General features: G+C 44.0%; 1 protein-coding gene across 2 annotated transcripts in view; it reads left to right on the top strand.

Moving 5' to 3' along the window:
• cntln (centlein, centrosomal protein) overlaps nt 1–18,817 on the top strand; it is a 174,971-nt gene that overhangs the window by 135,985 nt on the left and 20,169 nt on the right. For both annotated transcript variants that reach the window (XM_079499232.1, XM_079499231.1), the window contains exons 24-25: nt 5,110–5,310; nt 17,518–17,592. In XM_079499232.1, the coding sequence (XP_079355358.1) occupies nt 5,110–5,310; nt 17,518–17,592 (276 nt within the window). The remainder of the gene's footprint in view (nt 1–5,109; nt 5,311–17,517; nt 17,593–18,817) is intronic.

Raw genomic sequence — 18,817 nt, 5'->3', positions numbered from 1 at the left:
GGGACAATCGACCGGCAGCAGCATCATCATTAGCTTAGCTTGTTTTCATGTTTTATAAGCTCCTAAAGATCCTAGTTTGTCTCAATTTCAGCAGAAAAAGGTCTAAATAAGCACGTGCACGGCCACGTGCATGTCAGATTCGGATTTAGGCTGTCTAACAATTAATTCGAGCTGCCGCTAAACAAAACAATGATCTGGTCGCTTGTATAGCTCTTTGAGCCTCAGCAGAGCAGGGGTGATTTTTACTTTCGTGTTCGACATGGCAACAAGAGCTCTTCTTCTCTGCTTATTTCGTCCATTTGCTCTGGCACTTTCCACCTACCACCCCCTATCGCCCTTGGCTACAAAGGAGTTAATATTGTATATCTACAGTAAATCAACTTAACCATGTCAACAATAAACAAACTATAACAGTTTGTTGGATTTGAACGTTGTTACGAAGACAACACAGCTCAGCTGTAATAATATTATTATTATTATTATTATTAGTAGTAGTAGTAGTAGTATGTTATTAGTTATTAAATTACTAATAAGAATAATAAATAATATATTCATGTATGAAAGTAATACAAAATAGACACACGTTATGCGCCTTTGGCTACAGCTCATACATTATCACGCAAATAAATGTAATCACAACATGTCACCTGGTTGTCTGTGTCCTTTCTACTTCCATTCCCATAACCCTGGGCTGGCAGGGACTCTCTGCCTGTCTGTCTGTCTGTCTGTCTGTCTGTCTGTCTGTCTGTCTGTCTGTCTGTCTGTCTGTCTGTCTGTCTGTCTGTCTCCTTCCATTCCCATAACCCTGGGCTGGCAGGGACTCTGTCTGTCTGTCTGTCTGTCTGTCTGTCTGTCTGTCTGTCTGTCTGTCTGTCTGTCTGTCTGTCTGTCTGTCTGTCTGTCTGTCTGTCTGTCTGTCTGTCTGTCTGTCTGTCTGTCTGTCTCCTTCCATTCCCATAACCCTTGGCTCATGGGGACAGACATTGTCTAGTTGTAGAGGATTCACATCATTGTTTGCCTCCCTGTGGCTCCCTGTGATCCCCTGCACGAATAACAGCCAGACGTCTGATTGGACAGCCTGACGTCCAGAGGAGATTTACTCCTGTCATGTATTGATCGGGACCGGGGGCCTGTGTGTGTGTGTGTGTGTGTGTGTGTGTGTGTGTGTGTGTGTGTGTGTGTGTTTGTGTGTTTGTGTGTTTGTGTGTGTGTGTGTGTGTGTGTGTGTGTGTGTGTGTGGTGAGGTGGATTGTGTGTGTGAGAAAGAAGATTGTGTGTGGGTGTGCGTCTCTGTGTTTCTCTTTGTGCATGTGTGTTTGTCGTGTGTGTGTGTGAAAGAGACAGGAAAAGATTGTATGTGCACGATTGTATGTTAGAAAGAAACTAGGAGAGATGGCCATGTGTGTGTGTGTGTGTGTGTGTGTGTGTGTGTGTGTGTGTGTGTGTGTGTGTGTGTGTGTGTGTGTTTATTGTGAACCCCTTTGGCCCCTACACACGCCCCAGGCCATAAGCACTGCTGTTGAACTGCTAAACAGTGGCCCTGCTGCATGAAGCTACACGCACACACCCACAGACCCACACACGCACGCACACACCCACAGACGCACGCACGCACGCATGCACACACCCACACACCACAGTAACACTGTTAACGCTTTATAGCCTACTGGACATATATACTGGCTTGCGTAATCTTCACATTTTGCATAAAACTTTCATTACTTGAAAAGATTAAAAATGCAACACAATTAAATGAAAGAAAAATGTGTGATTTACTGCTTCATGCTAAATGATTGTAATTACCCTTTAACATAGTTCAATCACTTTCTCCTCAATAAGCGTGTTGTGTGTGTGTGTGTGTGTGTGTGTGTGTGTGTGTGTGTGTGTGTGTGTGTGTGTGTGTGTGTGTGTGTGTGTGTGTGTGTGTGTGTGTGTGTGTGTGTGTGTGTGTGTGTGTGTGTGTGTGTAGCCAGTTATTAAAGAGGGTGCACTTTAGTTGCTCATTTGATCTCCATTGCCATGTCCTAATCCTCTCCCTGTCTAAATTGGCCCTCTGGCTACACTGATTGTGGCACAGGGCCTTGCCAGACTAAACACACACACACACACACACACACACACACACACCCACACCCTCTGTCTCTCCCAGGGCTGAGAATGAGTGATAAATTCAGCTCTTAATCTCTTTCTGGATTATTCCACATGCAGGGTTTAGGTCAATTGAATGTAACCCTTGACTAGCGACAGTGAATATCTATTAGGCTGTAAATAAAAGAATAGGATCGCAGGCTGTTACTTAATGAGCTGTGTATTCCTTCAGGGAAACATAGCTCTCTGATCACACACACACACACACACACACACCAAAGAGGCTAAATCTTCCTCTACTTCATCAAGGCACAGACCGTGGCTGGGATATCACCTCCTATTTCATCTGCACCTTTTTCACAAAATGGAGGTGTCAAGCCAACTATGAGTGAGGTAACTTGAGTACAGAGAACTCCCTGATTTTATGTTTATACCAGTTTAAAAATAGCAGATCTACAAGATCACAACGTGTCACGATGCAACGTGTCGTGAGCTTGTAGATTTGCTATTTTCAAAGCACTGATGTAAGGTTAAAGTGGTGGTTTTTGAGGGGCACTAGCCCCTCCTATGTCCATCTTTGAGGGTCTGTAAACACAAACATTGAAGACAAAAGTGAGGACGCAAATGGCCGGCGTGATCGGGTGGGAGATGTGCACTTGGTTGAGAATGAGATGATGTATGATTACGTGCAATTCACAATTTCCAATTAGGCAGATAGCAGACGCTCTTAATCCAGAGCGATTTACAGTAAGCAAGAACAATATATATATATATATATATATTCATGAAAATAGTCATCATGAATCATATCATGTAAGCTTAGAACCTAACAGTGGAATATCTATATAATGAAACTATTCTTATATACTATAGAGTGCTACAGTATGTCTACATAAAATGCTAACGCCTGTTAAGGTCATCGAGGCTATGGTGATAAGAGTGCCCCACTTCCCACGGGGCATGTGATTTTTTGTATGTTTAATATTGTCTAATTTAGCGGGTGACTCTCTGCAATCTGCTCCCAGGGGGACCCTGTTTGAGCTCTGAGAACCACTGCTCTAAGCAATGTCCTGCTGTGCAGAATGCCTGGCCTGCAAGTCATAGTGGAGTAAATCTTTCCTTACATTCAGATGAAGTAAATTAATGTAAAACCTCTCCTTTTTTGCCCTTAATTCCTTAATTATGTATTTCCCATGTGTATTGCAATACATATCACAATCCCATTAGCCAACAAAATAATGATTTTGTCAGTATTGTTAACTGGTCTACTGTTCTACACCCTGAGGAATGTGTAATATCAGTGGATTATTAATATTTTTGTGATGGGGAATTGGAGATCAGTGTGCAGCCTTCATTATTTTTGGTTTAAACTGTTCTAATTTGAAAAGAACTGGCATTAATTGAAGGTGAAGGAAACTGAACTCAGTCCACTTGTTTTGTTGTTTTTGTGGAATTGTGGAACGTATGCGTTCCACAATTTCTACCATATCAGTAGTTCTATGAATACTGTATTTCTAACAGCGTGGGGCAGGGTGTTTGATCATATCGGTTTTCAGACACGGCTTTGGTCTTAACTCGGCATCTCTCTCTCTCTCTTTCTCTCTCTCTCTCTCTCTCTCTCTCTCTCTCTCTCTGCATCTGATTTCACTAATAGCCAAATAACAATCTGCAAACTGTCTCACGCACGCGCAGTCGCGCACACACGCACACAAACGCCCTTAGGATTGCCTGCTCTGACACCCCCAAACTGCACCTGAAGTGCACACAGTAATGCCCTAACTTAACTGTTTACTTCTGCTTTTGTAACTCTGAGACTGTACAAATGTAACCAGATGAACCGTTACGGGTCCATCTGGATACGTCTGTTCACTCACAGAGATAAATCAACACTGAGGTTTTTACTGCGCACCTGTGTAAAATTAGCCAAAGGAATGGAGATATCCATCACGCTCAGTGCTGTCCATGTGTGATTAGCCCTGTTGCTGCACTTGCACTGGAGAGTTTTCACATGTTTGTTTGTGTCGATGTTTCAGTATGTGTGTGTTTGTGTGCACAGTACGCACCTTTCTTGCTTGTTTATTTTGTATATTGCAATGTGAGTGCGTCGCTTCTTTGTTCTTTTATTATTTTGTTTGTTTGTATGTTTGTGTTTGTGTGTGTGTGTGTGCGCGTGTGTGTGTGCGTGTGTGTGCGTGTGCGTGTGCGTGTGTGTGTGTGTGTGATTTTTCTGGCTGCCGCTCTCATCTGGTCCTGTCTATTCCAAGGTCAGCTTTTCAGGCGGCTTACAGGGGAATGATACAGAAGATTATTGCCTCGATCAATAAGCTCAAAATGAAGCAAAGGGGAGTTTGCTTTATTGACTTTCCCGCCGTACAGTGGCAGCTTTAACATTTAATTGTCTCCCTGTATTTAGACCAAACTCCCATTTAGCGGCCGACCAGCCGCCGCACCGTCTCGTCTCATGCGCACCGTCCGCTCGGGCCCCATTTGAAACGGCTCCTCATAGCTTAATTATTTACTGTGTTATGCTGCCGCCGTTTGCACTGTAGAGACATTCAGAAACAACTAAATAAATGAATGGCTGCATTTTCAATAGTGCTGTGCGTCTACTCTCTTTCTTTCTCTCTCTCAATCTCTCTCTCTCATCCTCTCGCTCTCTGTTGAGCCCTCTGCAGTGATTCATGATTCCCTGCCAATTCTAGCGAAACTTTGGGTGCGTTTGAAATCAAAGATGCACTCCCTTCGCACTCAATCGACAGGGCAACAAAAAAGGGCGGGGGGGACCCCCTCAGGTCTGCGTTCGTACACGTGAGCACGAGGCGAAACCGAAGAGAATCTGAGAGTGTCAAACTCAATATTCCTCCATAATGTACCAGGCCTCTCCGGCGCGTGCTTGATCAGTTTCATTTATTCATTTGCCATGCTGAGATATCCCACTTCTTTGACTACATCCATTTCATCACTCTCTTCTTCTACTTCTCCTTATCCTCTCTTTCTCTCCTCCTGCTCCTGTCGCTCCAGGCTCTGGCCAGTGAAATGCTCCGAGATGTGGAGGAGGTCAAACAGCAGTTGATGAAACGGAGGAGGAAACTGAGGAAGGCCAGCAGCGTGGCTGAGAAGAGTGGCCTCTCGGCCAGGTCCATGATCAAAGCCAAGAGCATCGCCGCCTCCATCCTCAACATGTCAGAGAGCGACTTGGCAGACATGATGGACACCGACCAGGTAATGGCTCCAAGAACCACAGGTCAATGCTGCATAGACACATCTAAACCTTGTGTAAGATATTTAATGATGTACTTTTATAGCAGGAGAAAAGGAGGCACTGGAGCAACGCAGACAGTTTAAGCCCTTATTTTATTATCAGGGTGCAAGTAAAAAAGCTTGATCTGACGAAGATGTAACTGAAACATCGAAACGTTGTCGCTTTTTTACTTGATAATAAAATAAGGAGTTGCTCCAGTGCCTCCTTTTCTCCTGTAACCTGTCCTGCCTCTGAGATGCCATAGGCTAGAGGCGCGGTTGGAACTCCCTGCCTCTGAGATGCCATAGGCTAGAGGCGCGGTTGGAACTCCCTGCCTCTGAGATGCCATAGGCTAGAGGCGCGGTTGGAACTCCTTTTCTCCTGTAACCTGTCCTGCCTCTGAGATGCCATAGGCTAGAGGCGCGGTTGGAACTCCTTTTCTCCTGTAACCTGTCCTGCCTCTGAGATGCCATAGGCTAGAGGCGCGGTTGGAACTCCTTTTCTCCTGTAACCTGTCCTGCCTCTGAGATGCCATAGGCTAGAGGCGCGGTTGGAACTCCTTTTCTCCTGTAACCTGTCCTGCCTCTGAGATGCCATAGGCTAGAGGCGCGGTTGGAACTCCTTTTCTCCTGTAACCTGTCCTGCCTCTGAGATGCCATAGGCTAGAGGCACAGTGCCTCCTTTTCTCCTGTAACCTGTCCTGCCTCTGAGATGCCATAGGCTAGAGGCGCGGTTGGAACTCCCTTCTGCTTATACCTTTATAGCAGCATAAATTGAAAGCTTCACAGGCAGCACAAGCACAGATGTGAAATGCAAGTAAGAGTGTAAACATTCAGACTTACAGTAGCATGTACTGTAAGTTCCAAAACAAATGCCTTTGAACGGTCTATTGTCAAAACAAACTATTTGTGAAGACAATTTGAAGAAGTTGGCTCTCAATAACGTTGGGTATATTGTACAACTCAGGGCTCTGTTGGTCTGTCGGTCCAAAAATATTCAAGTACGAGAACTGGAGGTAGCTTATCTGAAATTGCGTCATTGTTAAACTGGAAATATTAAACCGATACTTCAGCTATGTTCCTGGCTGCTGCTGTACAGCAACTATACTGCAAAGTTCCGCAGAGCTTGTGTGCTTAGATTCAGTACTCCTACTCTCAACGAGATGTTCAGAAAATAAACCAACCAACACCACACAAGTTCTAACACGAAACAAAGTTGTAAAGTACAACTCTTTCCTTCTCACGACAGCCACCAGTCAAGACCATAGATCATTCCTTGCCAGGCCTTATTGTCAATTAACAGACCCACGTTACAATCAAGCTGCTGGGCCCCCGGGGACCGCCCCCCCATCCATCACATAATGAGAGGGGGCCACGCCAAGCACTTACTCACACTTGAAACCAATTTGAGCCTTCATCGCTGCCCCCACGCACACATGCATGCATGCACGCACGCACACACACACACACACACACACACCCATGGGGATGACAGGCCACTGTTTCTCACTTGAGAAAGAGTCACCCTCAATCAGAGCTTAAACACTCTCCTCTCCTCTGCTCTCCTCTCGTCTCTACCCTTGTTTCCATTGCAAGATAATGGTGGTTAATGGCAGGCTGTGAGGGATGGAGGACGAGGTGTGTGGGTGTTTGTGTGTGCGCGCTTGTGTAAGTTGGATTGGTCGGATGGGCAGAAGGAGCGAGTACATTCTCTGGTAGTGGCGAACAGGCATGGCGCTGCCGGGGGAGGGGCGGCACATGCTGGGGAAGGTGGGGGTATTATGACACTCTGCCACCGGTTCAGACGCAGCGACTGCCGGTAACAGCCGTGGCAGACTGGCAGTGTACTGTGGTGACATGCGTTGTCGGTAAGACACATGCTTGGCTGGTTAAAACTCACCCGTTGCTCCTGACATGTGCTGCCGGTTAAAAATCACCCATGGCTTCCCTGTGAGGTTTGGGGTAGGAGTGTCAGCGTCGCTGGTTAAAACTCACCCGTGGCTCCCGACATGCGCTACCGTTTAAAAATCACTGTGTCTACCCTGTGAGGTTAAGTTTCTGGTTCTGGCTACTATTGGCAGTTGCCGGAAAATGCACTCGCTCTCTCTCCGGATGGGGGGGGGGGGTGTGTGTGTGTGTGTGTGTGTGTGTGTGTGTGTGTGTGTGTGTGTGTGTGTGTGTGTGTGTTAATTGAGAGTTTGTGGACAACAGTTAGAGCAAACCACCAGAGGATAGGAAATGGACTGTCAAAGAGGGGAGAGAGAGACAGAGAGAGAGTGAGTTAGAGAGAGTGTGCTGCATGTCAGGGAGCAATAAGGGCCAGTCATGGTGTGCTCTAATTGAAACTCCCCTAAGACACCAGGAAAGACGGTGGATGTGCATCTATATCTAAAGCTCAGCCAAGTGGGGAGGCGACACACAAGTTAACTGAGATTCAGCTTCCAGCTGTAAAACTATAGAACCCTGGACTAGTGGAAAGCCATGTGAAATACTAGATACATGTGTTCACACACACACTTGACAAGCACTGTCACTCACTTTGGTTAATGGCTGGATAACCTTTTCCTGTACATGATTGTGTGATGGCGAGGCTGGCCATAGATATAAAATCAGATAAAAATCTGTGTGTGTGTGTGTGTGTGTGTGTGTGTGTGTGTGTGTGTGTGTGTGTGTGTGTGTGTGTGTGTGTGTGTGTGTGTGTGTGTGTGTGTGTGTGTGTGTGTGTGTGTGTGCGCGCGCGCGTGCACATATATACATACTGTACATACTGTACATACATACATACATACATACATACATACATACATACAGGTACATGTTTTAGCCTATGCCAGGCTCGGATCAAAAGGTGGAGGCTGGGGTGGAGGCACAACGGGAGGCATGATTAAATCTAATGCGACTAGCGACTGGACAGCGGGGGGCCGTCTAACACAGGATCTTTTCTTAGAATTGGACAGGATGATTTAGATCGCGAGTTATTAACGTTTTAAGATTTCCGTTGTCGGCTAAACAGGGGGGGAACATTTTCGATGACGTCCCACTGTTGTCAACATCGAGGATTGCGCAACAGGTGCTCCTAGGCTGTGGAGCGATGCGATCGGTTTTCATATCAATAAACTTAATTTCTTTTGGATAAAACTGGGCGCTGAGTGTTACTAATAGAAAGGACATGAGCTTCGTCCTGGGCGCTGGGTGTTACTAATAGAAAGGACGTGAGCTTCGTCCTGGGCACTGGGTGTTACTAATAGAAAGGACGTGAGCTTCGTCCTGGGCGCTGGGTGTTACTAATAGAAAGGACGTGAGCTTCGTCCTGGGCGCTGGGTGTTACTAATAGAAAGGACGTGAGCTTCGTCCTGGGCGCTGGGTGTTACTAATAGAAAGGACGTGAGCTTCGTCCTGGGCGCTGGGTGTTACTAATAGAAAGGACGTGAGCTTCGTCCTGGGCGCTGGGTGTTACTAATAGAAAGGACGTGAGCTTCGTCCTGGGCGCTGGGTGTTACTAATAGAAAGGACGTGAGCTTCGTCCTGGGCGCTGGGTGTTACTAATAGAAAGGACGTGAGCTTCGTCCTGGGTGCTGGGTGTTACTAATAGAAAGGACGTGAGCTTCGTCCTGGGCGCTGGGTGTTACTAATAGAAAGGACGTGAGCTTCGTCCTGGGCGCTGGGTGTTACTAATAGAAAGGACGTGAGCTTCGTCCTGGGCGCTGGGTGTTACTAATAGAAAGGACGTGAGCTTCGTCCTGGGCGCTGGGTGTTACTAATAGAAAGGACGTGAGCTTCGTCCTGGGCGCTGGGTGTTACTAATAGAAAGGACGTGAGCTTCGTCCTGGGCGCTGGGTGTTACTAATAGAAAGGACGTGAGCTTCGTCCTGGGTGCTTGGGGTGTTAAGTGAATGCAAGCCGTATTTATAGGGAGCGCTATGCTTGAGCATCGATTCTGATTGGAGTATGAATGCATGACGTAATGATCAGCTGAGATGTGAATTATAATAGGAATGACTGACGCTGACCACAGCTTTGGCATGCGACTCACATGTCCCTGTATAAACTAACGCTGTGCTTCATTTATCAGATTTAGAAAAATGCATGTATCCCAGATAGGGCATTAAGCAACTAGTCGACTAGTTTACTAGTCGACTAGTAAATCCACTAGTCGACCTTGTTGGTACTAGTTGACTAGTTGATAAGATTTTGTAGGCCTCAAGATCAGGTAGATTATAGTTATAATCACCATGTACACAGTTTTTCAATGTACACATATTTATTTCAAAAACAAAAAAGAAAATCTTTTTTTTATTTATTTTATTTATTTTATGTTTTACATAATAGGTAGTTAAACAACTAGTCGACTAGTAAACTAGGCAACTAGTCAACTAACTAAAAATGACTAGAAGTGAATGCCCTGATCCCAGATTCTTTTCTCCGATTGCGTTTATAAAACAAGCTTTATTCAACCAAACTGAATAACCGATGATTGTGGTTACAAAATGTATTTTCCGGGTGAAAGAAAAGACGCTTGTTTGTAACAACACTTCGTTATTTTACATCCGGTTCACGTCTCGGGTCCCGGTGGGCCTTCAAAATATGGGTCTTGACTGATTATCAATACAATACAATACATTACCAATACATTCATACCTGGCAGTGAATGTGTTGATCAAAACAAATGTTGATCTAATGCTCCTTTCTGGATATCTTGTCTATATTACCTGACGTAGTGCCTTCAGTGTCTCCTTCCTTCCTAAGCAGCAGGCGTTTTGCTGGTTGTATTTGTGAACAGCACTGGCATACATAATGTTTTGCTGGTTGTATTTGTGAACAGGACTGGCATGCATAATGTTTTGCTGGTTGTATTTGTGAACTGCACTGGCATGCATAATGTTTTGCTGGTTGTATTTGTAAACAGCACTGGCATGCATAATGTTTTGCTGGTTGTATTTGTGAACAGGACTGGCATGCATAATGTTTTACTGGTTGTATTTGTGAACAGGACTGGCATGCATAATGTTTTGCTGGTTGTATTTGTGAACAGGACTGGCATGCATAATGTTTTGCTGGTTGTATTTGTGAACTGCACTGGCATGCATAATGTTTTGCTGGTTGTATTTGTGAACAGGACTGGCATGCATAATGTTTTGCTGGTTGTATTTGTGAACTGCACTGGCATGCATACTGTTTTGCTGGTTGTATTTGTGAACAGGACTGGCATGCATAATGTTTTGCTGGTTGTATTTGTGAACAGCACTGGCATGCATAATGTTTTGCTGGTTGTATATGTAAACAGGACTGGCATGCATAATGTTTTCTGGCCCATTCATTGTTTTTGAAAAAGGGATTTTGTGTTCACCTGCTGTATTCCTTTAGTTTTTTCCAAGCTGTGAAAGGCCCTTGTGCTGTCAAGGACAAGCCAAACATACTGCAACTCCTGCGCACACCATACATACATTCATGCAGTGCACACCATATACTGTACTATACACACACACACACACACACACACACACACACACACACACACACACACACACACACACACACACACACACAATGGCACATGTACAGAGGCAAAAATACATCCAAGCTCTCACGCACGTGCGTGCGTGCGTGCATGTGTGCAAGCATGCACATATGCACACAGACACACACACACACACACACACACACACACACACACACACACACACACACACACACACACACACACACACACACACACACACACACACACACACACTGGCTGTGAAAGGCCCTTGTGCCAGTGCACACACACACACACACACCTCATTCCTCAATGTGTTATGTGACATTATTATTCAAGCATGCTTGACTCCATTTAATGTTAATCTGTTCGTAGTTCACACATGACATAGAAAACAGGCTCTCTCCCTTCAAACTCATCTACTGCGCACGCACGCACACACACACGCACGCACGCACGCACGCACGCACTCACGCACGCACGCACGCACGCACGCACACACACACACACACACACACGCACACACACACACACACACACACACACACACACACACACACACACACACACACACACACACACACACACATGTCTTTGTTCTGTCCCATAGTGTCCCAGAAAGCGAGTGCCAAGCCTCACTGGGCTCCCTGGGCAGCTTGTTGTGGACTTAATAAGGCCATAATTGCCAGGCCGGTTTGTTTTCCAGCTGACTCCTGATGATAGACAGAGGGTCAGTGCATTGCTATGCACCTGCCAAGGGAGGACAAATACAATGGACACACACACAGTCACATACACACACACAACACACACACACGCACACACACGCACACACACACATGCCACACACACCTCTTCACCACAGTGGTGGGAGACGCACGAGGAAAGAGGACTGACAGGAGGCCTCCAGCCTCTCCCATTGTCTCTCTCTCTTCCTGCCTCTCTTGCTTTTTGTCTTTTCTTTTCCCAATTTAGCCAGTAGTTACTAATGAGGCAGATATGAAAATGAGCCAAGCAGTGCCACTTACAACACCAAGAAACCCTCCGCAGACCTTACCAAGGGAGGCCAGGAGGGACGCGTTTGTGCATGCGTGCATGCGCGCGCGCACACACACACACACACACACACACACACACACACACACACACACACACACACACACACATTTTCTGCATCTAGACACCCCTGCTACCTTGTCCCCTTGAGGGAGCGCAAAAGGCTCCCGACATCATTTGGAACAGCAACACCTGGGGTTGAGAGTGAGAGAGGCGACTTGTGTTAGCATGGAGGTGTACACGCTACTGTGCCCTGTTCATTAGTGGTAACAAGCTTACTACTCAGCTAGGTCTTTATACATGAGTAGCTCTCGGTCACACACACACACACACACACACACACACACACACACACACACACACACACACACACACACACAGGGTCTCCTGAGAGGTTCCTCAGGGTCTATGCTTGTGTGTGTCATAGTACAAGGAAATTTTTTTGCCCCAAAGCAGCAGACCAATAAAGACCATGGCTGTGATACAGTAGGTTTTCCTTTTCGATATTTTGTAAGTTCTCTCCAAATGCATTTAAGACAAAGAACTTCTGCTTCTGTCATAAATGAATCCTCCAAACTACGTTTGTGACACTGCTTCCTGCGTGCCCAGCAGTAATGCATAATTAGTGTGGTTGCCCTAAAGGGCAACCAGACTATTGTAATTGTAACACTTTATTTTTACTGGAGTAACCTTTTTTTTTAAACGCTACTCCTCCCACAGTTTTAACTGTACGCACTTGACCCATATGTCAAATTGACCGGAAAAATCGGGAATGGTGTGCTTGCTCATTTCTAAGAGAAATATTGTATAGTTTAATTGATATGAATTTATTAGTGAATTAAATTTCCCCATTGACATGAATGGGAAAATGTGAAAAATCACGTTCAAGTATTTTTTTCTCAGAGACCGTAAGGGCTATAGTTACAAAACTTGGAGGGATAATTCGTAATACTTACTAAAATTAATTAACTTATAATTACATCGGTCGGCCTCATGGTGGCGCTATAACAGCCCACTTTACGTTTTGGCTTATAACTCTTGAACCGTAGGTCGTAAATTCAAAATTCCTTGGGCCATGGCGCCCATTTGCGTCAGAATAGATTTTCCGCCATTTAGAATTTTCTTCAAAACACACTTTTTGCTCCTCCTCCTACAGATTTTGTCCAAATCTCACAAAAAGTGGTACACATGATCTCTGGACCTTTCCGATGAAGTCACCACAGGCGGAATTTTGATAGTGCGTATCGTTCGGCCGTAATCGGCTTCCGAAGTTAGTGGGATGGGCCTATTTTAGAAAAAATGCCATAAATCCCGAACGAAATGTCCGATCCATCCCAAATTTGAATCACATGTCGCGGGTGGTTAAATCAACCAAGTACCAAAAGCAATTCCATTTTCATCCATAGGGGGCGCCGCAAATGCGAGAAATGTAACCGTTTGTCGCAAAAACATGATTTTTGGGGGATAAATCCCCTCCGAATTATTTACGCATGATCGCAGGGGTGACGCGACATTGTAATTGGCTGGCAATATCAGTGGGAGGGGCATATGTAAGCCACTGCGGCAACCACACTTTGCAATTTTTTAAAATTGCGACCTTTCTAGTTGTGTTCATGTCCTGCTTTAAAAAGAAGTAGTGTCAAAACCTGGGTATTACCTTCTGCAGAAGGAAAGAAAGGATACAATCTGTTGTACTGTATGTAAGTAAATTGTGGTGTCACTTTGCTATTACAGTTCTCTCTCCCCGTAGATTATATTTTATGGATTGATTATACATAATCAATCCCCCCACCCACCCCTTTTTCCCCTCACTGTATATGTTTTCTTTTCCCATTTTACCTCCTTTGTGATGATTTCCAGTTTGTTGGCAATATTCAAGTGTATATTTGTATGTCTCTAAATGTTATGATGGGCTTGCAAACCTCGCACCTTTGGTATGCAAATTCGGGGGGTGCGCCATTTTGGTTGTGATGAGTCACTACTATACCTGGCCAACGGATAGGCATACAGTGGTGGAAAAAGTACTCAATTGTTTTACTTAAAGGGATAGTTCAGATTTTTTGAACTTAAGTTGTATGAAATACTTGCCATTAATATAGTGGTTGCAACTGTATTAATTGATTGCCCGAGTCCTGTGGTGGGAGTTCTGCTCTGGTTTTGGTTAAATATCAAGTAGTTCCGGTCATTTTGTGGGGGGCACTGGGGGCCACGCAGTAAAAGTAAATGAATCCACAAAACTAACGTAATTTGTATTGTTGACCTATTTCTAAAATATTAGTGCAACTTCCGTTCTTTTTTTACCCCTCTATCACACAGAACTATGTTTTTTGTGTCCATATCACTACGCCCAAAAAATTGTCCCATGTGATAGAGGGGTCAAAGTTGAACGAAAGTCGCGCTAATATTTTAGAAATAGGTCAACAATACAAATTACTTTCGTTTTGTGGATTCATTTACTTTTACTGCGTGGCCCCAGTGCCCCCCACAAAATGACCGGAACTACTTAATATTGACCAAAACCAGAGCAGAACTCCCACCACAGGACTCGGGCAATCAATTAATACAGTTGCAACCACTATATTAATGGCAAGTATTTCATACAACTTAAGTTCAAAAAATCTGAACTATCCCTTTAAGTAAAAGTACCAATACTGCAATTTAGAACTACTACTAAAAGTATGGAATTGAAAATGTACTTGAGTAAAGGTACAAAAGTATCGGCATCAAAATGTACTTAAAGTACTACAAGTAAAACATATTTTGCAGGGCCAGCAGACCACCATGGCCCATCACCATTACTTTTTTTAACCGATATTGATAACATCCTGCTTCTCAAGACCGATACCGATAACTGATAATAAATTCAAATATATATATAAAAAATTATAAAGATATAGGCTATTTGTAAATGTATATTAATCTGTGTAGTATTAGCACACATGAAGGTAACAAATACTAGTAGTGGGCAAAGATGGATTTAACATAGCTTTGACTTAACCAAATACAGTATATCATTATTCATTATCATGACTATGTTCCCCAAAACCCAGAATAGTTCTGACTGAATGAACATATTTATTATTTCAAGTCCTATGACACTTTTCCCCCCAAGCAGAACTAAAAACCTATGGGTGCTTTGTCACTTGTCAAGAAAATTAAATGGACAATAAAAATATAGTATAGCCTACCCTAATTATACTATTTCTGAGAAGGGCACTTCTCATTGAGGTTTTGCACACTAAAAACACGAGTGTTCATTTAAATCTGACTGAGAGTTAAATTAACTACTGAGGTTACTGAGAGTGTACGGGAGAGGTGCGCGAACGCATCCGCGATGTATTGTGATGACCAGCTGTTGTAAATCACAGATGAAGAGAGCAAGAGACTCTCCGAATCAAATCTCCGCTTTGAAATTGTTTTTATGAAATAATGACTTTATGACTCTGTCTCAGTCACTCGATCTGTCCCAGACTAGTCGCTGTCCCAGTCAGACTCAGACAGAAGCAGAAAGTTAACATTGCCTGGAAGGCTGGAATGCCTTCAGAGGAAAATCAACAGCAAACGCATCGATCATGTCACATCACCACATCGATGCAGAATCATGCACGTGTGTGTGTGTGTGTGTGTGTGTGTGTGTGTGTGTGTGTGTGTGTGTGTGTGTGTGTGTGTGTGTGTGTGTGTGTGTGTGTGTGTGTGTGTGTGTGTGTGTGTGTGTGTGTGTGTAAAGTAAAACAACTATGGTAACTATGCAACTATGGTAACTATGGTATGGATGCATGTTGGCAATGTTTACAACTTACTAGATGAGAGTTGTGCACGATGCACGTGGACATATTATATCCTTATGGAAGAAGGGAGATGGGGAAACACCACAAGAGTGACAACTGACAAGTGATCATCAGGAAAACTGCAAACATGTGTTCTCTCTGCAGTAAATAAATAGAGGTTTTATGTTGCAGGCTAGTTTGTTGTGTTGGCCACCTATAGCCGAGCTTGACTCTCATTGACTGTCGCCGTCGGTTGGAGATATTAAATAATGAAATGACCGAGGTGGTGGTTTGACAGACAGATGGAGCAGCAGGTAGGAAACGGGTCGCCGATCTACTCACAGACGCAAATGTATAACGTGTGTGAGATATATGAGAGAGAGAGACAGAGAGAGACAGAATAGTTATATATCCATAATATAGCGCGAGAGAGTCACACTCACGCAGTGAGATGAATGCGCCGGTGAAACGTTGTTAGTCCATTATTTATTTTATCCCCTTTATTCTGACCTTGTTTATGGTGAGAAGCCTACTTAGTAGGCTACTCAAGTAGGCTTAATAAATCCCATTTCGGCGAACTGAAAGAGCTCTAGCACTGTGCACTAAACACTCAAACACCAACTTTATACACTTGATGCAGATCTAATATGTAGTAGGGCTTGTAGGCCATCACAATCACAATGGCGCCGGTAGGCGTGACAGCCTACCGTGACGTCAGCCTTGCATTCCCTATTGAACAAGGTGGACCCTCTTGTAAACAAGTGTAGTGCTTTATTGGGTCATCCACTCACAGTTTTTTTGTATTGAGTTGTGCTTGAACTGTACTGTAATTCTGCAAACTGTTAATAAATACTTCAATCAATCAATCAATCAATCATGAACATTGTATTGTATTGCCTCGCATTGTATCTCGTACTGTGTTATGTGGCATTGTTGAACCCTGTCCACGTGCGCCAATGTGCACTTACTATGTCGGTTCTTTCTGTATTTCATGTCCGTCGGGTTTGTAACAACACCAAGTCTAATAGCGAAGCATTCATTGTACTGAGAGAATAAAGAGACTCTGTGATTCTGTTCCTTATTAACCTATTAAAACCTGAGGCAGATTCTACAAATGTCTACTAAATCCTAACAGTTTTCTAAAAAGCATATGTTGCTATATTAGCGGTGCTCAAAAGATGGACCCCCATCTCAAAATATTTTGTTCCAGTGTTGCCAAGAAGTAAACGAAGTGGCGAGCTGAGGGCTATTTTTGAATAGCCAAAGTATAAAATAATGGTTAAAGTGTAGTCCAGCAGCGCCATTTAATACGGCGAGACTCTTATAGTTTGAACGCCATTTTACTTTATCCAGGAATTGAATTATTGCTATGTAACGGGTGCTGCGGTTGTTATTTAATTCACCCGAAACATACATTTTGTAACCGGGAATCGGTTTAGAAAACTGAGGCAGAAATGTTTTGAGCCAAAAAAAGAATATTCCGAGATATTACGATCCTAAAAACTGCGTTCCCATAGACGGCATAAGCCAGCGGAATTCATTTCTGTGTGTACAGAACACAGCTGTGAACCGGAATCAATTGATATTAAAAAGGCGTCAAAAGGCGAACTCGGCGCAGAGGGTGTTTGGACCAGGAAGCGTCAAAAGGCAATCTCGGCGCTGAGTTAGTTCAAATCTAAGACGACACGGATGCTTTTCCCATTTTAATGGGTTAAAATACTGTAGAATCTCTAATACATGAATGTTCCTCCAACTTAAACTTAAACAACTTAAATTCATTACACGCCGTATGGTTTTTCATCTAAATGTTAAATTGGCATATTGTTAACAATGTACACATGCTCCTCCCAATGTAAGACAATGTCAATGGTTGTGTGTTATCTGTAGGAGGCAGAGGACACCTCGGAACCCTCCAGAGACAAGCTGTGGCTGGAGAGACTTGACCACCTCCTGCAACAGAAGGTCAGACCCGTGCCATGCAATTACATACATTCAATGCTGTCCATTTCAGCTTTACTGACAGTCCACCTTTCACAACAAAATGTGTGCAAGTATCCAAAAGGTATTGTTTCGGTGATATTCAACCCGGAAATTGGAGGAGTAGCCTGTTTTCCTTTAGTCTGCAATCCGTAGAATGCTTTTGTGAGGTGATTTTCACATTACATACAGCTGGCCAGTTACTGTAGCCCAGCGGTTCCCAAGCCTTTTAGCTCAGAACCTAGCCTCGGTCCCAGGCTTACTTATCTGCGAAAAGAAAAGCCTGGTCACAACGTAAGGCAGAGAAGCTATCGGCGGATGTATCCTCCAGAACATCCGTCAGCTGTATTTCCCCCGGATACGATATTTTCCCGACCAATCACAACACTTGTTTCATTCGCGGAGAATGTAAACTGATTTGTAAAGCATCAACGTCATTTCCTTGGGCGATACTTCCGCTAAAATCCCGCAACTTCCGATGATAGTCTTTTCAGCGTAGGTCTTGCCCAGGGTGCTCAGAACCCAGAAATGTATTTTATTAGTATTAGTATTAGTATTTTTGGGGGGCATGTTTTTTTTTTTAAATGTTTTGAAATTATAATAATAAAGAATGCTTGGGAAACAGTGCTGTAGCCCAGGGGTTCTCAACGTTTTTGGCCGGGGACCCCCGGAAATGCTTTGGCAATGTCTCGGGACCCCCGCCCCGCCCCCTCCCGACCCCCAATATAAATTGACTGCTACAATAACCTTAACCCATTTTGGGCGGGAACCCCTTTTGGTGTTTTAAGCATTATGTTATAATTTAGCTATTGAAAAATAGCAGATCTACAAGCTCGTAGCGCGCCACCGAGTGGCGCGCTACGAGCTTGTAGGTCTGCTATTTTTGAAAAATCGTGAAAAAAAAATAATTTGGGGACCCTCCAAAATAATTTGGCGACCCACAGGTTGAGAACCCCTGCTGTAGCCGATGTAAAGTCGATGTAAATGTCTTTACACAGTGGCGGTATGACAAATACACAATTTGTTCATAAAGGTACTGGGTTGAGCACAGTGGCAAGAGGGAGTTTTTCTATTTTACTATATCTTTACATGTTACAAGAGACAGGTTTCGGCTATCCAGCCTTTGTCAGTGAATAAACAATTTGAAAATGAGAAATATGGCGATTATTTATCATTAAAAGTCAACTATTCATATACTGTAGTTAATGCC

The sequence above is a fragment of the Electrona antarctica genome (assembly GCF_951216825.1).
Source record: "Electrona antarctica genome assembly, chromosome: 4".
NCBI classification, from domain to species: Eukaryota; Metazoa; Chordata; class Actinopteri; order Myctophiformes; family Myctophidae; genus Electrona; species Electrona antarctica.
Note: the sequence above shows the minus strand (reverse complement) of the source record. Positions and strands in the feature narration are given on the sequence as shown.